The sequence below is a fragment of the Talpa europaea genome (genome assembly GCF_964194135.1).
Source record: "Talpa europaea genome assembly, chromosome: 12".
Taxonomy (NCBI): Eukaryota; Metazoa; Chordata; class Mammalia; order Eulipotyphla; family Talpidae; genus Talpa; species Talpa europaea.
Genome location: NC_140079.1, coordinates 101,988,297 through 102,015,126, shown reverse-complemented (window position 1 = coordinate 102,015,126; position 26,830 = coordinate 101,988,297). Strand labels below are relative to the sequence as shown.

Below are 26,830 nucleotides of genomic sequence, written 5' to 3'. Positions count from 1 at the left end.
GGTGCTCCCACGTGTCCCCTCCACCCCCACCCCACCCCCACCCACACCCTGGCCTGGGCCTGCTTCCCCAAGGCTCCAGGTGGGCCAGAGGCTGGCGGGTGGTCACCAAGTAGGGCGGCCCCTGGCGAGGCTGGCAGAAAGGGTCTGTGGACTGGTGGGCACCAACTTTCCCCTCAGGGGCAGGGACTGGCCCACAGATGAGACACCCTGGGGTACTCAGGTAATCAGGAAATCGGGAGGCACCCCAGCCAGACCGGCCTTCAGAGGGCTGCGGGGGGAGGCAGCCCCATGCCCATCCCCAGCCTCAGGGAGCCACCGCCTCTCACTTCCCCCACCCGCCGGCCCGGACCCAAGAAGCTCTGACTTTGAGGTCTAGGGGCTGGGGAACCTCGACCTCTCCAGAACCCTGCACGCGACCCCACTGGGGGGGTGACCTGCGCAGGGACAGGTCCACGCAGCCCCACAGCCTGGGGGGATTGGTGAGGGGTGGGGAGGCTCATCTGCGGAGCCAGAGACGTGGGCGGGGCGGGCAGCTCCCGGCCCTGCGCCGCCGCCCACCCACCCGCTGCTCGGCAGCCCCCCCTCCCACGCACCTGCGCTGGCCTCCCCCCAAGCCCTGGGGGCACCCGGCGGGCGGCGCTGGGAGATCAGAGGACTGAGGAGCCGGGCCCAAGGGGAGGGGGCGGGGAATTTCCCCCCACGCCTGCCCAGGCCTGCTCCCCTCCCCCTCCCCGAGGTGGGGGGGCCCCGTCGGGGGAATTCCAACGCGCTGCGATGGCTCCGGCGAGCCTGGACTGGGGGTCCTCGGGAGGGAAGGGGAAGGGGAGGAGGGGACAGGCGGGGACGAGGGGCGCAGCTGCCTCCTCCCCCAGACGCCAGCTGCCCCTGCCCGTCCGGGAGAGCGTCCGCCGTCCGCCTGTCTCGCGGGTGCGGGCAGGACGGCTCTGCTGGCGGGTCCGGGGAGGGCGGCCGTGGGGCGGGTGCGCTGCCTTCGAGGGTGCGGGGACGGCGAGCGGGGCGTGCAGCGTGCGGCCCGGGAGAGGGTCCCGCGCCGGCCCCGTCGGGGCCTCTGTCCAGCGGCCTGACCCGTCCCCCCCCCCCCCCCCGCTCTCCCACCGCCGCGGGGCCCACACGGGCAGGGGGTGGGGGAGGCGCGCGCGGGGACCCGAGGGTCGGGGAAGGTGGGGCGGGTGGAGGCGTCTGGACCTGCAGCCTCCGCTCCGGCGTCGGGCGGGGCTTCCCGGGAGGGAGGGGCGGGCGGCAGGACGGGGAGGGACCCGCGGGGGACGCGCGGGGGGCAGGAGCCGGCGCGGAGAGACCCGGGCGAGGGCGGCTCAGAGCGCTCGGCGCCGCGGGAGGGGCGGGTGGAGCCGGCGCGACCCCCGCTGGAGACGCGCCGACGCAGAGGCGGGCGGCGGGCCCCTGGGGAGAGCCGGCTGGGCCCGGGGCACCGAGGCGCCCCGGGGGGCAGAAACCCGGGGGGCTCTTCCCGCTGCAGCCCGAGGGCGCCGCCCCGAGGGGGACGAGGACGGGCCGGCAGCGGACACCGCCCCGGCCTGGGGAGGCCCGGGAGCGAGCGCGGGCGGCGGTGCGGGGCGTGCGCCGGCCGGGCCGCCGTCTCTGCGCCTGGGGCGATGGGCGCGCGCGCCCTGCGGGGGCTCCTGCTCCTGCTCCCGCTGCTGCCGCCGCGCGGGGCCTCTGCGGGGAGCCTGCTCAGCCCAGGTGAGTCCCGCCCGCGCCTCCCCTCTCGGCTCCGAGCCCCAGGCCGGGTCCGGCCCGGAGGCGGGGCGGCGCGGGGGCAGCGGGCGGGCGGCGCGGCCGGGGAGCCGGGCGGGATCTGGCGTCGGGGGCGGGCGTCGGGGGCGGCGCCCGGCGAGGTGCGGACCCCGCAGGCCCTGCCTCGCGCGCAGGCCTGTCCGAGTGCTTCCAGGTGAACGGAGCCGACTACCGCGGCCGCCAGAACCGCACGGGCCCGCGCGGCGCGGGCCGCCCCTGCCTCTTCTGGGACCAGACGCAGCAGCACAGCTACAGCAGCGCCTCGGACCCCCAGGGCCGCTGGGGGCTGGGCGCGCACAACTTCTGCCGGTGAGGGCGGGCCCGGCGGCGGGGCGCGCGGAGCCAGCCGGGGCAGGCCCTGTCCACTAGGCCGGGGGCGCCCCCGCGCGCCCCACCTTTTGCGAGATGGGTCGGGGCGCAGGCTGGGCCAGGAGAGAAGGGCCAAGCCCCGGCGCTCCAGGGGCCCATCTGGGCGGGGCCTTGTCCGAGGGCGAGCCCCGAAGTGAGGGGCCCGGCTCCAGCCGTCCACCTTGGAGGCGGGCCTGGGGGTTCGAGCGGCAGCTGCTGGCGGGGCAGGACGCCTCTGCTTCAGAGCAAGGGGCGCGCCGGCCCGGCCGGGTGGGGGGCGAGCGCCACACACGGTGGCTCCAAGTCCAGATATAATAGGAGGTGACAGCTGAGGCCTGAGATCAGCTGCCAGGGCCGCCGTGAGGACGACCGTCCACCGTCCACTCGGGTCGTCACCCAGAAGCGCGCGGGCAAAGCCGCCTCCGTGCGGGAGGGGGAGGATCCCCAGATGGGCTCTCAGAGGCCATTTGCCAAGCGGCTGTGGGAGGGCCTGGGTGGGCGCGGGATGTCGCCACTTCTCCCCCACCCCGCAGGAACCCAGACGGCGACGTGCAGCCCTGGTGCTACGTGGCCGAGTCCGAGGAGGGCATCTACTGGCGCTACTGCGACATCCCCACGTGCCACAGTGAGCGCGCGGCTGCGGGCGGGCGGGCGGGCGGGTGGGAAGGCGGGCGCGGGCGCCGCCGAGCCTGACTCCTCTGCCCCCTCAGTGCCCGGGTATCTGGGCTGCTTCGTGGACTCGGGGGCACCCCCGGCGCTCAGCGGCCCCAGCGGCACCTCCACCAAGCTCACGGTCCAGGTGTGCCTGCGCTTCTGCCGCATGAAGGGCTATCAGGTACCCCCGCCACCGGCCCGCGCCGCCCGACCCCGCCCTCGGGGCCCACGTCAGCTCCCAGCCCTGGGGTCCAGCCTGGACACCCATGTCCAAACCTCCAGTCCAGATGCCCCGCCCGCCCCGCCCGCCCCCCGCCCCTGGGGACACCGGTCTGTGCCCGCAGCTGGCGGGCGTGGAGGCCGGCTACGCCTGCTTCTGTGGCTCCGAGAGCGACCTGGCCCGGGGGCGCGCGGCCCCGGCCACCGACTGTGACCAGATCTGCTTCGGCCACCCGGGCCAGCTGTGCGGCGGCGACGGGCGCCTGGGCGTCTACGAGGGTGAGCAGGGGCGCGCCTGGGGGGCCCCGGGGTGCCAGGCCGGGAGCGCGTCGGCGAAGGGGCGGGGCTGGGGGCGGGTCCGGCGAGGGGACTGGACAGCACCCGGGCCGAGGGGAGGGCCTGGGCTGAGGGCGGGGCCTGCGGAGGGGCAGCGGCGGGCGGGCGGGGCCTGGGGGGGTTGGGCGGGGCCTGGGGGGGGTTAGGTGGGGGTCGGGGGTGCACCTGGCGAAGCCGGGGCGGGCACGGCTCCGAGGAAGGGCGGCCGGCGGGCGGCACCAGGCGGAGGGGCCCGCGGGCCCGGCTCTGACCGCCGCCCGCCCGCAGTGTCCGTGGGCTCCTGCCAGGGGAACTGGACCGCCCCGCAGGGCGTCATCTACTCCCCGGACTTCCCGGATGAGTACGGGCCGGACCGGAACTGCAGCTGGGCTCTGGGCCCGCCCGGCGCCGCGCTGGAGCTCACCTTCCGCCTCTTCGAGCTGGCCGACCCGCGCGACCGCCTGGAGCTGCGCGACGCCGCCTCCGGGGGCCTCCTCCGCGCCTTCGACGGCGCCCGCCCGCCGCCGCCCGGGCCGCTGCGCCTGCGCCCCGCCGCGCTGCTGCTCACCTTCCGCAGCGACGCGCGCGGCCACGCGCAGGGCTTCGCGCTCACCTACCGCGGTGAGGCCCCGCCCCGGCGCCCCCGGGCCGGCCCCCCGCCACCCGGTCTCACCCCCGTCTCCGCAGGGCTGCAGGACGCCACCGAAGACAGGGCGCCGCCCAGGGGCTCGGCCCGCACCCCGGACGCGCCCCCCGACGGGGCCAACGCGAGCTGCAGTCCCCGGCCAGGGGCTCCCGAGGCTGCGATGGGGGGTGAGGCGGGCGCGCGAGCGGGAGGCGGTTGCGGAGCGTCTCCTTGCCACCCGCTGTTCTCACTGCCCGTGTGCCCGCAGCTCGCGTCTTCTCGACGGTGACGGCCGTGTCGGTGCTGCTGCTGCTGCTGCTGTCGCTGCTGCGCCTGCTGCGCCGACGGTGCGCGCGCTGGGGCAGGGCCTGAGGGCGGATCCAGCCGGGCGCCTGCGCCTCTGGGCCCTGGGCGCGGGGACCTGGTGGGAAGCTGGGGCCCACGAGGGGACGGGCCTGGGAGGAGCTCCTGGGTTCCTGAGGGGCTGAGGCCCTAGGTCCGTGCAGGGTATGGCGCGTGGGGTCGCAGGCGAAGCAAGATTCTGGAGGTGAGATCGGCTGGGGGGTCGGCTGACGTCTGCTCCCTCTCTAGGAGCTGTCTGCTGGCTCCAAGAAAAGGGCCCCCGGCGTTGGGGCCTTCCCGGGGCCCTGGGAGAAGCTGGGCTGTGTGGTATCGCCGGCCTCGAGGGGTGGCCCTGCCCTGCCCCCCCGGGGACCCCCAGGCTGAGGGTCTAGCCACAAGTTACCGGCCCCTGAGCGCCTCCAGCCAGAGCTCCCTGCGCTCCCTCATCTCTGCTCTCTGATTCGGGAACCCCAGGGTTCACTGGACCCTCCACCGGCAGGACGGACACCTGGGAGCCAAGTCGCACTCAACCTTGGCCCTCCGCCCCGCCGGGCAGCTCGGCCACTGGTCGCCTCTCGGAGGCCAGACCGCGGCAGGTGCATCGGTGCTGTCACCGGGAACTTGATCTGCCCGTCAGAGCCCCAAGGCCAAGGCCGAAGGGCAAGAGGACGCTGGCTCCCCTCCCAGACCTTGACATGGTGTCTTCGACTTCAGGGGCCCTTGAAGCCCGCTCGGGCGGGTCTGGGCCGCTGCCCACGGCGACGCGTGGGCGGCCGGCCGGTGCGGTCCAAGGCCCGGGCATCGCTCTGAATAAAGACCTAGTTTGCTACAGACTCGGCCGCTTCTGACGTGAGGGAGGGGCTGTGTCGACGGGGCGCCGGGGCCGAGACTGGGGCCGTGCAAATGAGGGGCGCTCCCCGCGAGCAGGGGCGGGCGGCTGGGCCGGGCCGCGGAGGCGGGAGGCGGCGGGGCGGGGCCGGCGGGCCGGGGTGGGCGGGGCTGAGCGGCCGCGAGGCCTTCTTGGCCCCGCCGAGGACGAACTGGGGCGGCGACCGCCCTTCTCCCCGGCCGCGGCCGCCTCCTTCCCCTCGGGCTCCGGCCTGCGGGGGGGGGGGGCGCCCTGGGCCCTGGGAGCGAAACCCGGGGGGAATCTGGCCGAAGGGCGGGGCCTCGCCCGTGGGCGCCGGGAGCACCCGCAGGGGCCCGCGCGCCTCGCTCCGGGCCCGAGGGAGCCGGGCCTCGAGAGGCCCCCGCCGTGGGGCGCGCCCGCCGTCGAGACGGTCGCTCCGAGCGTCCCGGGTCGGCAGCACCTTGGACAGGGCCGGGGCCCGGGGAGGGGCCGCGTGCCCCGGAGGGCAGCGCCCGGCCCGCGTCAGGCGACCCCGCCGGGAGGGGGCGCGGGCGTCCGGGCGCGCACGGCGGGGCGCGCGAGGCGGCGGGGCCCCCGGCCAGAGCCGCCCGCACCCCGCCCGCCCGCCCCGGGCGCCCCCCGCGGGCAGCCGGGGCCGGGCGGCGGGCGGAGCCGGGGCGAGGCCGGGCGCGGGGCGGGGCCTCCCTTCGCGCCCATTGGCCCTCGCGGCGGCCACGTCACCCGGGCGCGCGAAACGGCGGCGGGCGCGGGGGCAGGGCGGGCGCGGGGGCGAGGCGGGCGGGGCCTCGCGTCCCTCTCGCGGCCCCCCCGCGCCCCCCCGCGTCCGGCCGCGCCCGTGCTCGGCTGCGGAGTCTCCGGCCGCCGCGCGAGCTGCCCCTGCGGGCCCGCGCGTCCCCGGCCTCCCCGGCGCGTCCCCGGCCTCCCCGGCGCGTGCGCGAGGCGGAGGGCGCGGGCGGGACCCCGGGGCGGCGCGGGCGCTGACCGAGCCCGGGCGGCCGGCGAGCGGCCCGCGGCCCGCGGCGATGCGCCTCCCGGCGCCGCGGCCCCACTGAGGCGGCGCCACTGAGGCGGCCCCGGCCGAGGGGAGCGCGGGCGCCGCGGGCCATGGCGTTCCTGGCCGGGCCGCGCCTGCTGGACTGGGCCAGCTCCCCGCCGCACCTGCAGTTCAACAAGTTCGTGCTGACCGGGTACCGGCCGGCCAGCAGCGGCTCGGGCTGCCTGCGCAGCCTCTTCTACCTGCACAACGAGCTGGGCAACATCTACACGCACGGTGAGCCGCGCCCGCCCGCCCGCCCCGCCCGCCCCGCCCGCGCCGGCGGCCCCCGAGCCCGAGGAGCGCCCCCCGCCCGGGGCCTGGGTCGCCCGGGCCCAGCGCGGCCGCGGCGACAAAGCCGCTATTGTCCCCGGCAGCGCCGCCCGCTTCCGCTCCCCCCGCTGCGGCCGGGCCCCGCGCGGTCCCGCCGAGCCCCCGGGAGAAGGGGCCTGGTGAGGACCGGTCGGGATGGCGCCCGGGTACCCCGCGGCAGCGTCCGGGGGAGCCGAGTGTTGACTGGGGCGAGGCCGTGCCCGCCTGGCGCCACTCCTTCCCGGGCCGGCCCCTCCTCCCGGCCCAGCGGGCTCTGCTGACACAGCCTTGCCCGCCCTGCCCGTCCTTGAGCTGCCCCAGCCAGGAGAGGGGCCCTAAGCGGGCTGGGCCCAGCCTCGGTACCTGCCCCAACGGGGGGCCGTGGCCTGGCCAGACCCCACAAGAGTGGGCGGCCAGCAGCCCCAGCCGGCTTCACTGCCTTGGATCCCTGTAGGGCTATGCCGGGCTCCCCAGGAGGGCTCCGAGTCTCCCCAGGGTCCTGGAGGCCCCGTGGAGGTGCCCGGAGAACTGGAGAGATGAAGGGACGCGGTGCCTTCGGCCCCTCACACACGTCCTGGCCTCCCCCTTCCTGGGCCGAGACAGGCCCAGAGGAGTCAGGACAAGGGCGGGAGGAGCGCGCCTGGGCGCCCTGGCATCCCACGTCCCCCGCTGTCCTCCCCAGGCCGGCTTGGGGGCGGGGGGCCCCTGCTGAGGGAGGTGTTAAGGCTCAGCTGGAGCTGGGCTGCCCAGCACAGCCCCACCTCCCCGGGCAGGCCCCTCCGCCTTTCTGGGGGAGGCGGGGGTGCCTCTATTCCCACAACCGCAGTGCATCCGGGGGTTACCACAGACCCAGGGCCCTGGGCGGCCTCTGCAGAGCACACCTGTCCTGCCTTGGCGCCCTGGCACCCTCTCTAGCCGGCGGGTCCTCGGGACATGCCACGTCCTGACCCGTAACTGTTTCCCTCCCTCAGGGCTGGCCCTGCTGGGCTTCCTGGTGCTGCTGCCGATGACCATGCCCTGGGGTCAGCTGGGCAAGGACGGCTGGCTGGGGGGCACACACTGTGTGGCCTGCCTGGCACCCCCTGCAGGCTCCGTGCTCTACCACCTCTTCATGTGCCACCAGGGGGGCAGCCCCGTCTACACCCGACTCCTTGCCCTGGACATGTGCGGGGTCTGCCTCGTCAACACCCTGGGTGAGCCGAAGGGCCGGAAGGGCTGGGGGTGGGGTGGGGGCAGGGAGGGCAGGGCAGGCAGACCCCAGACTGACGCGCGGCCTGCTCTCTCCCGTGCAGGGGCCCTGCCCATCATCCACTGCACCCTGGCCTGCAGGCCCTGGCTGCGCCCCGCTGCCCTGGTGGGCTACACCGTGCTGTCAGGCGTGGCTGGCTGGCGGGCCCTCACCGCCCCCTCCACCGGCGCCCGGCTCCGCGCCTTTGGGTGGCAGGCCGGAGCCCGCCTCCTGGTGTTCGGGGCGCGGGGAGTGGGGCTGGGCTCCGGGGCCCCGGGCTCCCTGCCCTGCTACCTGCGCATGGACGCGCTGGCGCTGCTCGGGGGGCTGGTGAACGTGGCCCGCCTGCCGGAGCGCTGGAGACCCGGCCGCTTCGACTACTGGGGCAACTCCCACCAGATCATGCACCTGCTCAGCGTGGGCTCCATCCTCCAGCTGCACGCCGGCGTCGTGCCTGACCTGCTCTGGGCGGCCCGCCACGCCTGCCCCCGGGACTGAGCTGCCGCCACCGCCCGCCCGCCGCCCGCCCGCGGTCTCCTCGAGCCAACACCATCAAGCTTCCCCTGCTGCTGGTCTGGCGGGGCTTGACTTCCTCAGGGCTGCCCAGCTGGGATCTCGTCTGCTCACCCCTGCCGCCCGGTGGACCAGCCTCCTCTCCCCGCTCCCTGGAGTCCTGTCTCACTGCGGGCTGGAAGAGTTTCCTCCTGTGGGCCTCCGCTGCCCCTCTCTGACCTGAGTGTCGGGGCTGAGGGACACTGGAGTCATTTCTTGCTCTGACCTTTTGAATCCTGCCGGCAAAGGCCATCACCTCCCCTCCTTGGGCCCTCACGTGTGGCACCTGTGGCTGCCTGGCCCAGGCTCCGACCATGCTTCCTGACCGCCACCTCCGCCCTGCCAGATGCCAGCCCATCTAGAGACTGTGGTGGGGGGGGCTTGGGTGGCAAGACCGACCCCTTATCCCAGGACCAAGGGACAGGAGGGCAGTAGCTGCTGCTTTTTCCAGGCAGCTGGCACTGAGACAGCTGCGTCGCCCTGACCCAGGACCCCTCCACCTCGAGTGCCATGCTGACTGCTACATCTGCCCGCCGGGCCGTGCCTGCTCAGGAAATCTTTCACACAGCGTTTGGCTCCCAGCTCCAGCCCTGGCCGGCCGGGCCCTGCAGCAGGGCTCAGCCCTGGCTCCTGGGCCGCAGACCCTGGGCGACATCAATAAAGGGGGCAGGAAGCGCTGCGTTGTCACAAAAGCACGCTTGGGTGCTCCCCAGATCCAAGTAGCTTTATTAGACATGGCCGGACAGGAGGGGCCCTGGACTTCCCAGGAGACTTCGGTCTCCAGGAGGAGGGAGGGGCTGGAAGGGTAAAAGCACGGAGGCTGGTGCGGCTCAGCTTGGGCCCAGTGAGTCCTCAAACAGACTGAGGAGGTTCCGAGGCTCAAAGGAGGGGAAGGTGCCCCGAGGTGGTTCAGAGTCAAGGTCACTTAGGTCCAGGGGATCCCTGCGGAGGGCGGGAAGAGAAATGACCCTCAGGACCCGTAAGCCACCCCTCCCACGGCCTGGGCCGGGGCCCGCTCACCTCATCGGGCACCTGCTCTGGGGCGTGGAGGTGCTCCCAGGAGTCCTGGCTAGCATGGCCTCTGGAGACAGCGAGGGTCTGTGGAGGGTGGGCAAGAAGAGTGGGGTGTTTTGCAGAAGAGGACCAAGGCCAGTGGGGAGAGGGGGTGGGAGCAGCAAGCCTAGACCCGTCCTGCTCCTGACACGGCAGGGGCTTGGGGACAAAGCGTGCCGGATCTTGAAGAAGCATTTCCCAGCATTCAGCACCCCCCACCCTGCCCTCCCCAGAGCGCCTGGGCCTCATGTCTGCTGCAAAGTGCCCCCTGCACAGTGGCATCTTTGAGGAAGGGGCAAACGCCTGGCCCCCCGGCTCTCCTCCCCACAGCCGTGTCTTCACCGTGCTCCCTGCACACGGGCACCGGGGCTAAGGAATTCCTCCCAGGGGCTCGCCAGGCCCTGGAGCTTTGCCCCCCGCCCCAGGAAGGACAAAGCCTGGCCCGTGGACACGTGCAGTCTCTACTCGGGGCACGGACAGCAGGGTCGCAACCCTGGGATGCCCCCTGGGGGGGCAGCTGCCCCCCATGTGGAACCCGAAAGAAACCACCTCATTCAAGCTGGGCCAGGCTGTGCCCATCAGCCCCGCTCTCCTCCCAGTGTGCTTAGCACCAGGCTGGTAGGAGGGGTCCCGGTCCCCGCTGATAACCGAGGGCCCCCCCAGCCCATTGCCCCCACCCCCAGCTGTCATCTCACCCACCCCATGCTGTCATCATCCCAGTTACTGGAGAGGCTGCTGTCCAGGAGGCTGCAAGGTGGTGAGCCAGGCGGGGTGGCAGGGGGTGCCGGGGGCTGCAGCCAGCTGGTAGGGCGAGCGAGCCCATGCCAGAGCCAGCACAGCAGGGCCAGCAGGGCCTGCGGGAAGAGGGGCCATGGGAAGCTGCAAGGACCCTGGGCCGGGGAGCAGGGGGCAGCCTGTCGCCATCGCCAGGCTCACCTGCCACAGGGCCCACCCGCGGCTCAGGGCCTCCGCAGCCACGTGCCACAGGACGCTCCAGGGCCGCGGCTGCTGCAGCACGGGCAGGGCGAGCAGGGCCTCGGCCGTGGCCCGCAGCTTGGGGTCAGGCTCCAGCATCATGACGAGGACAGCGCGCAGCTCTGGAGACAGGCCTGTCCACAGGCAGGGCCGCATCAGGGGTGACCGTCCCGCCAGCCACTCCCTCCCCCCAGCTCTCCAGCCAGCCCGCCCTGCCCGCTCACCGGCAGTGAACTCCGGGGGCAGGTAGCCCTGGCGCAGCTGCTGCCAGCCCGCCCCGCCGTGCGGCAGCTCCATGTTACAGGCCACCTCCAGGATGGTGAGACCCAGGCTGGGGGGGATGGGGACAGGAGAAGGACACGCCTGGCCTCGGGCCCCAACCCAAGAGCACCAGGCTCCCCAAAAGGGCTAGGAGAGGGTGCTGTCATCTGCCACAGCAGGGAGGAGGGGATGGGGTGCTGCGGTGTGTGGGCCCGGCACCCAGCCCCATAGTGACCAGGCCCTCAGCGGCCTGTTGGGACGGCCAGCAGTGTGACCCGCAGGGATCAGGGAACCCCTAGGTCTGAGCCAGCTTTGGGCAAGTCCAGTAAGCTGCACCCGCACGCACAGAGATGGGGCACTGCCTGCCCCTCCCCTGGAGGCTGGGGAAGACGGTGCCCTGCAGGAACCCTGCGAGGAGAGGGTGGGAGGGGTCTGCATGGGGTGGGGTACAGCCTCCCCCTCACTTTGGTACTTGCGTTCTTCCACGAGGCCCCCCCCCCAAGGGCCTCCCGGACCCACCCTCACCTGAACACATCGGCCGCCGTCCCGTAGGAGCCCTGCAGCAGCTCGGGGGCCATGTACCGGGGGTCCCCCTCCTGGGCCTCGCCTGCTCCGGACGCAGCCAGCTCCACCAGCAGCCCAAAGTCCCCCAGCTTGCAGCGGCCCCGGGGTCCCAGGAAGATGTTGGCCGGCTTGACATCCAGGTGGACCAGGCCCTGGCGGTGCAGGTGCGCCAGGGCCAGCAGGGAGTCCCGCAGGTAGCCCCAGACCTGGGCCTCGGGGAGGCCGGCGCCCCAGGCCTCGCAGTGCTGCTGCAGGCTCGGCCCGCACAGCTCCGTCTGCAGGTACAAGAGGCCGCCCTCCTCCCAGGCGCGCTCCAGCCGCACGCAGTGGGGGTGCTGCCCCACCTTCTCGTGGCCGCCCACCTCGGCCAGCTTGCGGGCCCGGTCCTTGGGGCCCCGGAAGGGCGACATGGAGCGCTTCACCGCGTAGAGCCGGCCGTCTTCCTTGGAGCGCACCTGGGGGAGCGGGCGTGGGGGGCACAGCCCTCAGGTCTGTGGGGCCCCAGGGCGCGGGGGCGGCAGCTCACACGCCTCCCCGGGCCGCGCGGCTGGAGACAGCCCGGGAGGGGCCGGCCAGCCCGAGCGCCAGCCCCGGCGGAACAAGGGCAGCAGGGCCCCGGGGTCTCCGAGGTCCGGCCCAGAGGCCGCCAGAGAAAGGCCTGGACGGAGGGGCGGGCGGGCGGGGAGCGCCGCGCTCGCCTCCGGGAAGGAGCGGCCCTGAGTGGTTTGTGCTTTTTCCTAGCGTCGCCTCCACAGGGTATTGTGTGAGGAAAACTATTTTACAGGATTGGAAATGATGGGAAAATATATTTTAAGAAAACATAAAGGCGATGTGTGCGCCTCAGCGCCCTCGGCCGGGAGGGGCGCGGGAAGAGGGTCGCAGAGAAGCCGCCACGGCAAGCGCGGACCGTGGAGGGGCGCCTGCCCACGGGGGGGGGGGGGGGGGGCGGGGGCACAGCCTCCCGGAGAATGGAGGGAAAGGCCCGGGGAGCCATCGGCCCGCTCACCTTGAACACCTCTCCGTAGGAGCCGTGGCCCAGGCGGCCGAGTCTCTGGAAGCTCTGCTGGAAGAAGGACTCGGGCCGGCTGGGGTCGTAGCCGGGGCTCCGCAGGGTCTCGGGGACCTCATCTATGAACGACACCCTCCGGGGCTGGGGCTGGTGCCAGCCGGGGGTCCGCGGAGGGAAGAGGCGGCTGACAGGGACGCTGCCCTTGGCCGGGGGCCGTGGCGGGAGACTCCGGCTGAGCCCCCCAGGCCTCTTGAGGGAGAAGCCGGGCTCAGCGTGGCGGAAGTAGGCCGGGACTGGGACGGGGGTGCCACTCAAGGGGGGCGGGGTGCCCTCTGTGGGCACAGGCATGGCCAGCGCACGACGCCCTGAGAGGCAGGTTTCGGGACCACTCACACAGCGCCTGGGCCCGGGGCCCCGCGAGGCTGCAGGGGAGCGCCACGTCCACTGCGCGCGCACACAGGGCCGGCCGTGAACATGAAGCGCCCGCCTGGAGGGAGAGGCAGAGGGCAGAGTCAGACGCGCCTGCTCGCCCTCGCTGGTACCTCAGAGGTCACGGGGACAGCAAGTGAGGGGCTTGGCGCCCGTGGCCAGCAGAGTCCGGAGCCAGGCCGCCTGGCTGTTTGGCCCTAAATTACGTCGCCACCTCTGGGAAGGTCAGGGGAAACAGTCCCACAGGCCGCCACCCCGCAGCAACCTGGGCCTCCTCGACCTCAGGCCCCGCAGGCTGGGGGTCCTGGAGCCCAGTCACACAGCCCCAGCTCCTCTAGGAAGGAGGTTCCGTACTGGGGAGAGGAAGGGGCAAGCTGAGAAGGACAGAGGCCAGCCCCCACCACCCCACCCCACCGGAAGGAGGCTGTGTCCATCAGAGCGATGTGCGTGCTGTGCCGGAGCCGCAGCTCTGGACTCAGGCATGGGACAGAGCACCGAGCCCTTCTGCAAGAAACTGATTTATCTGAAACAGTGTGGACAGTTCAAGTCTGAAAACTTGAACTCAAAATCATGGAGGTTTTGGGGTAAGCAACTAAGAGGAAGTGTATCCTCTACTAGCCAGCATGTCCAGCTAAGCCACAGGCCAGCTAGCTGACCAGAGAGGACCAGGGACAGCACAGCTAAGAATTGCCTTCCTGTGGCCAGAACAAACTCCCAACACTTAACTCAAAAGCTACCCAGTTAGGGCCTTCCTGGTGGCACAAGGGGTTATGAAGCTGTCTGTCTGCAGCCACTGCAGCACAAGTTCAATCCCCAGCCAGGGAGCAACCCACAGGGCGCAGCAGACCTCTCCTGTCTCCCCGCTGCTCCCCTCAGCAGTGTATTTCAGTCAATCCACCTGTTCTGCTGCCCACTCTGTCTCTGGTGGATCCTCTCATCCCCTGCACCTCTGGCCTGTATCCCAGTTCTTATATGTATAAATAAACCTTTATTTTTTTTTTCAAGATAGCTACACTTTTTTTTTAATAGAGACATGTTTTATTTATTTATTTGTTTGTTTGTTTTGTTTATACATGTACTGGGTACAGTCAGAAGCGTGGGAAGGTGAGAGAACTCACCAGAGTCAGAGCGGGAAGCAGAGCAGGCAGAAGGACCGAAGTACACTGCTGAGGGGAGCAGCGGGCGGCAGGAGAGGTCTGCACGCCACGTGGGACCCTCCTCCGGTGGCCGAGGAGCAGCCGTGGATCGAACCGGCGCCGCAGAAGCCGCGGGCAGCCTCGCAACCCAGCGCTCAACCGCTGCGCCAGCTCAACCGCTGCGCCACCGGGGAGGCCCCTAAATAAACCTTTAAAAAATAAAAAGCTACCCCGTTAAAGGAATTTATAAATAAATCCAAATTTAATTGGATTTCTCCAAAGAGCATCTGGTGCCTTGGGGCATTTGTCAAAAACAATTGAGCAATCAGCTGACAACCAGGAGAGACAAACAGCTGAGTGTGACCAGGGGAAGGACTATCAAAGAAAGCCCAATCACTGGTGTTCCAGGGCGACAGTGCCCAGGACCATGGCTGGTCCCTCAGAGGAGTGACAGCAGAGGCTTCACGCCACAGGGGAAAGCGTGATCACTGCAGTGGTCCAGCCCGTCACAGCACAAGCAAAGGGCATTGAAGGGGATGGGGGCAGGGCACCAGTATCTACAAATGCCACAACATATTATCTAAAAAGTTCAGTGTTGGGCCTCCCTGATGGCGCAGGGGTTAAGACACAACCTATGAAGCTGTCTGCAGCCTCTGCAGCACAAGTTCGATCCCCAGCCTGGGAGCTACCCACATGGTGCAGCAGACCTCTCCTGTCTCCCCGCTGCTCCCCTCAGCAGTGTGTTTCAGTCCATCTGCCTGTTCTGTTTTTTTTTTTTTAAGATTTATTTATTTATTTATGTATACAAGCACTGGGTACAGTCAGAAGCGCGGGAGGGTGAGAGAATTCACCAGAGCCAGAGCAGGGAGCAGAGCAGGCAGAAGGACGAAAGGACACTGCTGAGGGGAGCAGCAGGCGGCAGGAGAGGTCTGCGCGCCATGTGGGACCCTCCTCCGGTGGCCGGGGAGCAGCCGGGGATCGAACCGGCGCTGCAGAGGCTGCGGGCAGCTTCGCAACCCAGCGCTCAACCGCTGCGCCACCGGGGAGGCCCCATCTGCCTGTTCTGTTCCCCACTATGTCTCTGGGAATCCTCTCACCCCGCACCTCTGGCCTGCACCCCAGCTCTTGTATGGATAAATAAATCAATCTAAAAAAAAAAATGGAGGACTCAGACTTTCTAGTTTCAAAGCTTACTACAACACTACAGTAATCAAAACAGTGTGGTACTCACAGAACGATAAACAAGAGGCGCAGGGAATAGAACTGAGAGTTTAGAAATCAATGCTCACATTTTCAGTTGATTTCAACAAGGATGCCAAAACAGTTACATAGGAAAAAAGCAATTTTCTGGGGGAGAAAATGCTGCTGGGATAACTGGACACCCACTTGCAAAACTCAGTAGAAAAATCAGCCCTCAGCTGTTCTCCCTCTGAGTGACAATATTCACATATTGCCCGACAGCAACAGTAAATGTGGTTGATGGTGGGATGCCCGCCCCCCCCCCAGCCCCCCCGGGCTGCAGCAGAGGCGCGCACGTGCACCCACCGCGTCTGTGATGGAGACACGCCGAATTCCAAGCCGCAGCCGGCCCGGGGCGGCAACCCTGACCCGGAGGAGGCCTGAGCCCGCGGCTGGCACGCAGGTGCCAGGCACAGAGCCCGGGCGAGGCACCGTCCCGCGGTCAACACGCGCCGCCGCGGCCCCGACGAGCCCCGGCCCGCGCGCAAGGCCGCAGTGGGCCCGCGCGGGAGGCCCGTGGGGGCGGCCACAGCGCAGCCAAGGCCGCCCCGCGCGGGGCTGCGGGAGGCGCGTCCGAGGGGCGCCCCCGCGCCGGGGGGGGGGGGGCGGGGCGGGGCCGGGGGCGGCCGGGGAGACCCTCCGGCCCCGGGGCCCTGCCTCCGCCTCGCCTCCGCCCCGAGCCCCGCCCCGGCCCCGCGGCGCTGGCCCGGCACACCCGGCGCCTCCGGCCCGCGAGGCGGCGCCCGGCGGGGCAGCTGCGGCGCGCGGGGGCGGGCGGGGCGGGCGGGCGGCGCGCTCTCGGCAGGGCCGCGCTCCGCGGCGGCGCGGGGGCCCCGGGGCCGGGGGGCGGCGGGGGCCCCGGGGCCGGGGGGGGCGGGGCGCGGCGGGACGAGGCCGGGGGCGCCCCGGGGCTGGGCTCACCTGGGCCGGCGGGCGCGGCGGCGGGGCCGGGGTCCTGGCGGGCGGCGGGGCGGGCGCCGGCGGCTCCGGGCGTCCGGGCGGCGGCACCGGCCCGAGGGGAACGGCCCGTGGGCGCGCGCGGAGCCGCTCGCGCCAAAAATTCCAAACCGGCCTCGAGGCCCCGCCCAGGAACGCCCCGCCCCGCCCCGCCCCCGGCCGCTCGGCCCGTCGGAGGCGCGCGGCCCGCGGCGGCCCCGCCCCCTCGCGCGCGCCGCGGGCCCCGCCCCTCCGGCCGGGCGCGCCCACTGCGCAGGCGCGCGGCCCCCGGGGCGCAGGCCGGGGCGGGGCCGCCGTGAGGTGCCGCCTTGAGGCCGAGGGGTCGGGGGTCAGGCCTTTGGGCCTCCCCACCCGTTGGGCCCGACGCGGACCGGCCTCCTGACCGGTCCCGGCACCCGACCGTCGTCGGACGGGCTTCGTCTCGCGTCTGCGGGAGGGGCGGCCCCGCCGTCCCCGTCCCAGCCCGGGAGGCGCCCCGCGGCGGCCACTGCGGGCGGGACCGAGGGGCTCGCGGCCTCCGCGCCGGCCCCGGGCTCGCGGCTCCCTCGGGCCCGCGGAGCGCCCCGGCACGCGGGGGAAGGCCAGGCAGCCCCGGCCCGGAACGCGCAGCTTCGGCTGCCAGGAAACGCCGCCCCTGCCTGGAAGCCCTCGGGGACCGCCCGCCGCCCGCCTCCAGCGGCTCTTCCTCGTTTTGAATTTGAGCCTTGAGCTCGCCTCAGGCCTCTCCCAGCCCCGCCTGGCTGGACGGCCGTGGGGATGCCCTAAACCCTCCTGATCTTGGGCTCCATCTCCTTTACCGGGAAAACACCGCGGATGACTGTCCCTGCGGAGCTGGGTGATCCCTTCAGTTCTTAGCAGGGCGCCGAGCCCCGCCTGGCCCCTTCTTAGCAGCACAGGTGGGGGTCGCAAGCCTGGTGGGGCCGCTCTCGGGCCACCCTCCCTAGACGCCCCCCCACCCCCCCACCCGGCTGAAGTTCTGTCCTCTACTCACTGCCCTCCCCCAAGCCTCTGAAAGGTCTGGACCGCAGGGCTCCCAGCCCATTCCTGCCTGCACCCCCGTGGGCACCCCAGGGCCCGCACCAGCAATGACCAGACCCAGGCAATCTGGGTTAGGCCCAAGACCCAGAACTTCTCTGGGGGCTGCAACCCCCACGGCAAAGCACCTGTCCTTTGCATTAGCATCTCTGGCGGCCAACGCTCTGGTGACTCAGGCTGGATCCTTGTTAAGGACCCCAGGCTCGTCCCCTGGAGGCCTGGGGAGCAGACAGGCCCCTCTCCAGTTGCCACCCCATCTGGAGCCTATTTCCAGGAGTCCTGGACTCCGGCCGCCTGCTGAGTGCCCAGTCTTGAAAGTCTGCTTCACAGCGACTTAATGAATACATATATTTCAATATAAAAAAATCCTTCCAGCAGACACTTCCCGTGTGCAGGAGCTGTAAGGTGAAGTTAGGTGCAGCGAGCAGCTAGGAGCGTGGGACCTGGAGTCCAGGAAACGAGGGATCCAGTGCCCTGCTCAGTCCCCGGCTCAGGCTGTGCAGTCATGAGCACGTTGCTTGACGAGTCTGGGCCTGTTTCTGCATCTGTAGGAGGAGACGATAACAGCAGCTCCCACCTGCCTGGGGGGTGTCAGCAGCGAGAGAGAAGATGCCTGGGCAGAGTGCAGCCCACAGTGGGCGCTCACCGGTTGCTCAATACTGAGGGTAACCGTGCCAGCCTCCGCTTGAGCAGCATCTTGCAGTTTCCAAAGCAGCAGCCTGGACCAGAGGAGGCGCCTGGCAGAGAGGGGCCCGGCCTCGCACGCCCCGGGGGCGCAGGGGCAGAGGCCGCGGCCGCGGGGGTGAAGACCCGAGCGCGCGGCTGGGCCCGGCTCCCGCGCAGGCGCCGGACCCGCGCGGTCCGACCCGCCGGGCCCAGGAGCCGGCGCCGGCCGCGGGCGCCCCCTGGCGTTCCGCGCCCGCAAGAGCCGCCCGAGCCCCGGCCGGGGAAGCGCCTCGGGGCCCCGGGCGCAAAACGGTCATTTCTGATTGGAAAGATCGAGAACATAAAGCAAAGAGTCTCCCCGGGGTGGGAGCAAAGAAGGCAAAACGATTCTATTTTCTTGAAATACTAAACTGAAGTGAAACAAAGTCGAGGACAGGTCAGCGCGCAGCCGCGAGCGCCCCCCGCCCCGGTGCCGGGACCGCGGTGCCCCGCAGGCTCTCGCCGTTTCGCCCCCGCGCCCTGCGCGCACGCCCGTCTGCAGCCGCCTGCGCGCCTGCGGGAGGCGTCAGTCACCGAGAGGTCGGCGAAGGCCAGTTCTGCAAGGTCCAGGCGCCCGCTGGGCCGGGGGCCGGAGCGGGACGTGGGCCGAGAGAGCCGGAGAGCGGGTGGGGTGCGCCCGCGGGGCCGAGCGCAGCTGTGGGTCCCGAGGTGCTGCCCGGCGCCGGCAGGCGCCGCAGTTGTCCTCTCCGAATGCGCGGCAGGTGCCTGGGGGGCAGCTGCCCTGTCTGGGCACAGGCTTCCCCGTGGTCAGCCGCGGTCGTCCCGCCCCCGCGGTCACCCTGCCCTGGCCCTCGAGGCGGCGCCTCTGTTTGAGGCTGGCCATGTCCCCAGGCCTGGGAGAAAAGGGAGCTTCATCCGGGTCTCCACCTCCCAATGGCCTGTGTGCCCAGACGGGCTGGGCAGAGCCCCGGCCCAGCTCAGGGGCGGGAGTGGTGGCACCGCAGGGGCCAGGGTGTCCCACCCGCCAAGCTGTGTTGGACCGAACCAGGCCTGAGTGTTGTCAAGCTGGCCTGAGGCCTCAGACTGACTGGCACGTCACCCAGGCGGCCTGGCAGCAGTGCAGGCACTGGCATTCCCTCTGGCGGCGGCCAAGCGGGCACCCAGCCCACACCTCCCTTGCGCCCCCACCCCCTGCGTCCCTGGCGCCCGGCAGGGTGAGCGTGTCTGGGTCTGAGTAGGGGGCCTGCTGCCCTCCCAGGTCTGCAGCAGACACCGGCCAGACGGGGGGATGGGGGCAGGCAGAGAACTACGTGGTGTCTGGGGTCCCCGTCACCGCTGCCTGCAGAAGTGCGTGCACAGAGAACGGGGCTGTGGGCTTGGGGGGCCATGAACTGCCAGCCCCCTGCTTAGGAGTCGTACGGCCTGGGCCCAATCCCTTCTCTGCCTGAGTGTCCATTTGTAAAGTGGGGGTCAGTGGCTCTCCCCACAGCCCTGACACAGCCTGCGTTAGTGGCATCATTTTAGAGTAACACGAACAGACTCTGGGGCCAGATTCCTGCCCGCGGCGAGGAGAGTGGGTGCTTGAACCCGAATGAATCTGAACCTGGTGCCTGACCCGCTGGGCGTGAGGCCTGCCCCCAAGAGCACCGGGGATAGCGCTGCGCCTGTGGGGGTCATCTAGCGCGCTCCCAGGGGAGCGGAGAGGACGTCCTGCCACCCAGGCCTCCAGGGGTGTTGGGGCAGAGGCCCCCCGAGCCCTCCCAGCCACTTCTCTAAGGGGCAGCGGGCATGGGGCCAGGCCCTGGCCCTGAGCCGTGTGGACCCAGCAGGGGGAGGGGGCCAAGGTGGGCCTGCGGGGAAAAGTGGGGGTGTAGGCACAGCTGTATGGGACACAGCCAGGTAGGGGAGGGAGGGTGAGCAGCTCAGTGCTGGGGGCATCTGAAGTGAGGGGGGCCTTGCCTTCACAGGGCCTGGCCCAGGTCCCCCTCGGCACTGTGGGGCGGGAGGCCTCAGGTCAAGAAGCTCCCCTTTCCCCCCACTGCTGCTCTGGGGCCCAGCTGCCAGGCTGCCTGCATGGCTGACCCAACGGACTCCTCGGCCAGAGCACCAGGAGGGGCTGGCTGGACAGGGTGGGCCATGGGGGTGGGGCCTAGGGACGAGAGTCCAGGGGGCCTGCGTCACCACTGTCCCGGCCGGCTTGGTCCACAGACTCGCTGGAGGAGGCAGGACTGGCGCCTGGACCCCCACTCCTGACATTTCCCAGGCCTGCCTCTGCTGTTCAGGCTCGTCTGCACCCCCCAGAATAGAAAATGGCCCTAGTGGCCCAGGCTTCCCCTCCTCAACCAGCCCCTGCCACGCTGCCCCCACTGCCCCGTGAGCAGCGGCACCCCAGAGTCTATCCCCCAAAGTTAGAGTCGGTGCTGCTGCAGGTAAAGCCCGGAGGGCTGCCTGCAGGAGGCGGTAAAGCCCGGAGGGCTGCCTGCAGGCAGTGGCCCTGACTGAGTCTGCACAAAGCACCTGGACTCAGCTGAGCCGGGCATCCCTGTGTGTCCGCATCCCCCCAGGACAGGAAGCTCAGCCACGGCAGCCCTGCCCCTGGACGGAGTGTGACGCAGTGTGACGCAGTGTGTTGGGGAGGGCAACAGCCTGGCTCTTCCGAGGAGGCACCTGTCAGCCAGAGACACTCGCTACACTGTGACTCTGCCCCTTTGCTCTCCTTCCAAGTAACAAAGTTACTTCTGCCAACCTCACTCACAAACTGGCACTGCCCCCTACCCGGCCTCCAGCTGTTTGGGGGTGGTGCGCCTTCCCCTCTCCAGCTGCTGGCCGACATCTGAGCCCCCAGGTTTGGTGCCAGGCCCCCAGCAGGGTGAGGGGGGGTGGCTGGCAGGGGGCCTGTCCCAGCTGTCAGCGCCCTGATGAATGAGTGGAGAGGCCGAGAGGAGACCCTGCAGCTGGGCAGCGGCCCCTGGGTCTCCCAGGAGCACCTCTCTCCTCTTAGCTGGGGGGCCGGTGGGGTGTTTAAAGGCCCAGGGGTGTCGTGTCCTCCCACTCTGTGGGCACCATGGGCAGCTGGGCCGGCCCGGCAGCCCTGCTCCTGCTCTGCCTGGCTTCCGAGAGCCTGCAAGGCGGTGAGGGGGGCCGGAGGGGCTGAGGCGCGGGAGAGCTGGGCATGGGCGCCTGGGCTGGGGCCGCCTGGGCCTGCCCCTCTCATCTCTGGGGTCCCTGTCCTGAGCCAGCCCCCTCGGGCTCCCTAGGGCTCTCTCCACTGCCTCCAGGCCTCGGGAAAGGAAGCCCTGGGGTCAAGGAAGGGCCCGTTGTCTCCCCCGGAGGTCCAGGAGCTCTCTGGGGCGCCGCAGGGGTCCTCACTGGGAAGGCGGGGCGCCATCCTGTCTTCTAGGCCGATGACAGCCCGCCCGGGGCCCACTCAAGTGTGGGGCGCGCAGATCCCAGCCGCTTGAAGGGAGCTGGGAGGGCAGGGCGTGCAGGGGGGATCCCTGGCAGCAGCGAGAGGGGCAAGGGCCTGGGGGGAGAAGGGGGCGGGGCGGGCGGGGACGGGCAGACAGGGAGGGGCCCAGGGCCCCCTGCGTGCCAGGGAAGGGCCTCGATCCAGGCTGGGCGCAGGCGGGAGGGGGAGGCCACGATTCCAGAAGGGAGGGGCTCAGAGGGGCTCAGGGACCCCCGGTTAAGGAAGGGCCGCGGGAGAGGAGCGCCCAGTGGGCCGGGTCCCCCGACACAGCACCCAGGGGTGCCACCGGCCGCGGGAGCCCTGTCCTGCCAAGGGGGAGAGAGGCTCAGAGGCACACTTCGCTCGTCAGGCGGAGGGTGGCGTCTGGCCCGGGGCCTCTGCCCCTCCTGCAGAGCAGGTGAGGCTGGCCCAGGGGACCCCTGCTGCGGCGCCTCCTGCCCCCTGGACTCAGCCACAGGCCGCGGCCCCCACAGTGGCCTGGCAGCAGGGCCAGGGCGGGCGAGGGGGCAGCTGTCCCAGACCCCGGTGGGGGCCCCGCGCCCTCAGCCTGCCCTGCGCCGGGTTCACCTCAGAGCGCGTCCGACTGGGGGCTCCCCAGCTCCTTCCTGACCTTTTTGCTCTGTGTCCCCCGACGCTGCCAAGGCCACACGGCAGCTGGTCCCCATGGCCTGCTGCTCCATGTCTATGGGCCCCCCGGGGAGACCCCAGGTAGGGGATCCTGGGACACTCATCCGCTCCCAGGGCCTCCCTCGGGCTTCTGAGGGGTAGCAAACCTCAGAAGCCAGGTGGACCCTGCCGAGCCCCAACTCTCTGTCTTCCCTCTGGTGGGCCCAAGGGAGGGGCCCAAGTGTCCTGCACCCCCGCTACAGCTGAACCCCAAACCCAGCTCATCCCTCCCCCTACCCACAGGCCCTCCACCCCAGCATGGCTACGGGCCAGACAGGCGTGGGGCAGGCGGGGGCGCTGGCGCCAGGATTTGAGGGGTGTCCCTAGAGGGTCTTCTGAGACCTCCACTTGCTGCCCATGTCTTTCTCAGGCGTTGCAGCGGGGGTGAAACCCCAGACGCTAGGTGCGCCCCCCATCTGTCCTTCCCCTTCTCTATGCCCTGCCCCCTCCGCCCTCCCCAACTCCCTCCTCCTGTCCCCCAGGGTCTGGCAATGGGCTGGGAGTGGCCCTGGGGGCCCGAGGTGAGGCGGGGGAGGGGCCGGACTAGGGCGGGGTGGGCTGGGGGTCTTCTCCAGGCCCCCCAGGCAGAAAGCTGGGGGAGCCATTGCAGGGGGAGGGGTGGCTTGGGGGGGACACACAGGCAGCCCTGCCATACCCGCACCTCAGCAGGGACCCCAAGTGCCCCCAGCCTCATTTCTTGGCCCAGCAGGGCTCTGGAGCCCCAGGAAGGGGCCCGCTCGGCTACCCAGTCTCTCTCCCCAGGCTTTGGAGGGGGCATGAGGCCCCAGAAGCCAGGTGAGCCCCTTCCTCACCCAGCCTCTGTCCCTGGGGCCGGCCGCCTGGTTCCCTCTGGGCCCTGCCCCTGCCCCCATGCTTGCTCGGGCCTTCCCCCCAGGACACAGGGACCGGCTGGGAGCAGCTGCCCTCCCAGGACTGGGGGCCCAGCCAAGCGAGCCCCGGGCTTGACTCAGGCCGGAGGAGGGCGCAGAGCTGGGGCCTGGGAGTCAGTCTCTGCCCGGGGCGGGGGTGCCCCTCCCTGTCCCTTCACCCCTTTGCCCCTCGCCATTCCGGCCCATCTGTGTCCCCCAAAACCTGCCCACCCTACGGCTCACAGCCCCTCACTGTCCCAGGATTAGGGAGCCAAAATGGCTTGGGAGTCAGTCCTCTTCCAGGGGCGAGAGACCGGCCAGGTGAGGGCCCCCCCAAGGGCTGCAGAAGGGCAGGGCAAGGGCTTCAGGCTCCCAACCCCTCATTTCTGAGTGGGGACAAGAGACCCCAGAAGAGTCACACAAGGGCCCGCTCCCCACTCCCTGCCCCACCCTGTGTCCCCAGCTCTGCAGTCTTCAGTGTGCCCCCCCCCTGCCCGTGAGTGAGTGCGGGGGCGTGGCTGCTCCCAGGCCAGAGCCTGGTCTTGGGGAGGGGGCTCCCCTCTGGGGCTGTGAGCCGTGGGGTGGGCAGGTTTTGGGGGACACAGATGGGTCTGGATGGCGAGGGGCAAGCCCAGGAGGTGTGAGCCCTGTGCAGCACCCCATACCCACGCACAGGCCCCGTTTTCCAGCTGGGGAGCCGGAGGGGGTGGAGCTGGGGGGTCCTGCACCTGGTCCCGTCTTCCGGGGCTTGGGGAGAGTGTGAGGCCTCCAGGCCAGGTAAGACCCCCCATTCTGTGCATCCCCCCGCGTCTCCTGCTGTCACCCCAGCATTTGGCAACAGGGTCTTCCCAGGAGGGGACCCCAGCCTGGTGAGAGGTTGTGCTGGGGGGCGGGGGGCAAGCTGGGCTCTAGGAAGGAGAGAGGGGAGTGGCTGGGGAGTCGGGGATGGGAGGGTAGAAACTGGATTTCTGGGGGACAATAGGGATGAGATGGGGTCCATCCTGGGTCTTTCCCAGACTTGGAGCCTCAGAAACCAGGTGAGCCAGAGAGCCCCGAACCTGCTGGGCCCCAAAACACACTGCTCTCCCGCCATGACTGGCCTGTGGGGGCCAGACAGCGCCCTAGGGAGAGGTCAGAGGGGCCATGGTGGCTCGGTCACCCCACCCCGCTCCCTGGGTGCCGCCGGGGTCAGGCCTCTCTGGGCACAGTGGACCAGCCAAGGGCGCTGGTTCCATCAAGGGTCATGGTCAGGACTGGGGGTGAACTGTGCGGCTGGGGGGGACTTACCCGGGGCCCCTGGGGAGCAAGCAGGGAGCTGAAGGTGCCATTTGCCTGCGAGCACCCTAGTGCTTGGGCTGCAGGGAGGGAGGCAGGGCCAGAGGGGCAGCGGGCTGCCCAGGCGGGGAGGCCGGTTAGGACCACAGGGAGGTCTTGTGGCCACACGCGTCTCCCCACTCTTCCCATCACAGGGTCACCTCCCCACTGCTTTTGTGGCTCTAGCCAGGCCAGATGCAGGGGCTAGGGGTCACCCGTACTTTCCTCCCCTGTATCGACCCCCAAACTGGTCTCAGTTCAAAATGGCTTCAGCCCAGGTGGAGAGGCAGCTGGTGGAAGCTGGGACCCCAGGGGCTGAGTCTGGAGGGCGGCCCACAGATGAGGGGTTCTGGATCCCTTACCTGCTCACCCCTCCTACGGCTTGGGGGGGAAACCCCAGAAGCCAGGTGAGCCCCCCCCATCCCTCAGTCCATCAGCTCTGAGCTCCCTGAGGCCAGCACCCTTCTTCCTCCCCCTGCTCTGTCGCCCCAGGAACGGGATGGGAGCCCCACCAGGTGAGGCCCTGGAGCACTAGGGACCTGGGCCAAGGGGCGGGGCCCAGATATGGGATCCACCCAGCCCCAGTTCCAGGAAAGAGGAGTCTGGTGGCCTCACAGAGGACTGGTATTTTTCAGGCCTCAGGGCACTGAAACCTCAGAAGCCCGGCAAGCCCCGCCCTCCTGCTCCCGGGCATCCAACACTCACTCAACAAACTCCCCCCCCCACCACCAGGGGCTGGAGACGGCCCTCCCGCGCCAGAAAGGAGGCTGCCTGCAATGCGCACCGGGCGCCACTAGGGGGCATCCCAGGGAAGGGGGCGCTTAGTGGGGTCCAGGGTCCTGGCAGCAGTGGTGGCTCCCAGGCTCCAGGGAGACCAGGCCCCAAGGGCGGGCTGAGCACTGCGGGGGGTGGGGCCGGGTGGAGCTGAGGAGCCAGGCCTGGGGCAGAGCAGCCCCTCCCCAGGGCCCCTCTCCCCCTGCTAGTGGCCCTGCAGCCCCAATGGCTGCGGGCCAGGGAGGGGTGGGCAGGGGTTCGCGGGGGTTCAGACCGGGCCTGGTTCCCACACCTGCCCCTCTGCCTCCACCAGGCTTTGGTGAGGCCATGAGGACTACCCGTCTCTCCCCTCCCCCCCAAACACCGAGCTTCTCTCCCCGTCTGACGCCCTCACCCCGTCTGACGCCCTCACCCCGTCTGACGCCCTCACCCAGTCTGACGCCCTCACCCAGTCTGACGCCCTCACCCCGAACGGACAGGATTCGGGCATGGGCTGGGAGCCCAACCAGGGGCCCCTTCCCCCCCCTTCCCTCCAGGCCTTAGTGGGTAGGATGGTGAGTGGCTGAGAGGGTCTGGGGTGAGCCTCCTGGCCCCTGCCTCTGGCTTGAGCCTGAAGGGGGTGCCCTTCGCCCCACCTGAACCAGGGTCTCAAACCCTTTTCTCTCCCACAGGCCCCCCAGCTCAGAATGGCTATGGAGCAGGTACTGAGGGGGTGGGAGGAGCCGGGGCCTGGGGTGTGGTTCCCCTGGGAGGTAGGTCCTCACCCAATCCCTGCTCTGGGGTCCTCTGGGGCCAGAGGTGGGGGAGGGCTGGGGGAGGGAGGCCTCTTGCCAGGCTTGGAGGTGGGGGGCTGGGGAGAGCATGGCAGCACCTGCGGCAGGGAGCTCCAGATTTCTGGTTCCTACACAGAGAAATGGGGGTGCTCTGGCACCTCCTGCCCCTGCAGCCCAGCAGTGCCCGTGGCAGGGACATTGGGTGGGCGCTGGAGGCCAGCGTTTCTGAAGGAGAGGCTCAGTGGGTGTGAGGTCCCACTCCCCCTTTCCCCCTCTTCCCCAGGTGTCGGAGCACCCGCTAAGCCTCAGAAGCCAGGTGAGGCCGCTCTCTCCACACCCCACTCCCTAACTGGAGAGGAATATTGGTCTCCCCAGGCACTGAGCTCCCTAAATCCCTGCAGTTTCCCCAGGGATGAGAGTGTGATGAGGCGTCTTGTTATGTTAACGAGGCAATTTGGGGGAAAGCCCCTCTCAGGAGGGGGGGCCAGGAGGCTCTGGGTCTGCACTCCAAGCTGAGGGGGGTCGCCTGACCCTACCCCCACACCCCCCAGCAGCGGCAGGTGAGGTCTGGGGCCTGGGGGGGCCTCGAGGGGCTGAGTCCTCATCTCTGGCAGCATCTGGGGCACAGGGGGTGGAATGGCTTCAGTTGTGGCTGCCAGCTGCTGTGGGGACCCCCAGAATAGAAGCTGTGTCCGAATGGCCCCCTTCTCACTACCCCTAGGGACTGTCCACTCCCTGCCCCCAGCCTCCCCTTACCTCCTCCCTGTCTCCCAGTTTTCTTCTTCTTTTAGGTTTATTGTCATTTATTAATGCATACAGGAACCGGGGTGCCGGCCAGAGGCGTGGGGTGACAGGACTCCCCAGAGACAGAGTGGGGGGCAGACCGGGCGGCTCCGGAGACCTCGGCTGAGGGGCGCACCGGGGAGCCGCGAGCGGTCAGCCGCGCCCTGGGGGCCCCTCCCTGGCGGGGGTCGAACTCGGGCCGCAGTGGCTGGCGAGAGCTTGACAGCGCTGAGACCAACCCGTGCGCCCCCAGGGACGCCCCAACTTTAACTTCGGGACGACGTCGCCCGAATCTTCCCCTCGCGCTGCCCGAGCGGCGCGGGCGGGTCCCGCCGACCCCGGGGGCGGCCTGGGGCGACCCTCGCGACAGACCCCGACAGGAGACCGGGGCTCCTTCTCCCCGTCCCTGCGGGCGAGGCGCGGCCGCGGCTGGCGGCGGCGCCTCGGGCCAGGCGGGGGCGCCCCCGGCGCGGGTCTGGGGGCGCGGGGCGCGCGGAGGGCGGGTCGGGGGGGCGGCGAGAGCGTGGCCGAGAGCGCTGCGGCCTCTGATTGGCTGCTACGACCGACGCCGCAAGCGCACAGG

The 26,830-nt window shown here is 70.6% G+C and overlaps 3 protein-coding genes across 3 annotated transcripts; 2 read left to right on the top strand and 1 right to left on the bottom strand.

The window, feature by feature from the left end:
* Positions 1-1,634: 1,634 nt before the first annotated feature.
* Positions 1,635-4,843, top strand: KREMEN2 (kringle containing transmembrane protein 2; the record flags this gene model as incomplete). The annotated part of the gene is made up of 9 exons (XM_084250261.1): positions 1,635-1,722; positions 1,911-2,085; positions 2,658-2,749; positions 2,835-2,959; positions 3,123-3,276; positions 3,601-3,933; positions 4,000-4,125; positions 4,206-4,284; positions 4,529-4,843. The coding sequence occupies 9 exons, from the start codon at positions 1,635-1,637 to the stop codon at positions 4,737-4,739; spliced, it is 1,383 nt and encodes a 460-aa protein (XP_084106387.1). The 3' UTR covers positions 4,740-4,843.
* Positions 4,844-6,254: 1,411 nt separating this feature from the next.
* Positions 6,255-8,946, top strand: PAQR4 (progestin and adipoQ receptor family member 4; the record flags this gene model as incomplete). Its single annotated transcript, XM_084251184.1, has 3 exons — positions 6,255-6,420; positions 7,467-7,688; positions 7,788-8,946. The coding sequence occupies 3 exons, from the start codon at positions 6,255-6,257 to the stop codon at positions 8,219-8,221; spliced, it is 822 nt and encodes a 273-aa protein (XP_084107310.1). The 3' UTR covers positions 8,222-8,946.
* Positions 8,947-9,105: 159 nt separating this feature from the next.
* PKMYT1 (protein kinase, membrane associated tyrosine/threonine 1) lies at positions 9,106-12,485 on the bottom strand (the record flags this gene model as incomplete). The annotated part of the gene is made up of 7 exons (XM_084249211.1): positions 9,106-9,217; positions 9,296-9,373; positions 10,028-10,182; positions 10,265-10,437; positions 10,528-10,634; positions 11,090-11,583; positions 12,135-12,485. 7 exons carry the CDS (start codon positions 12,483-12,485, stop codon positions 9,106-9,108), a joined length of 1,470 nt encoding a protein of 489 aa, XP_084105337.1.
* Positions 12,486-26,830: the final 14,345 nt, after the last annotated feature.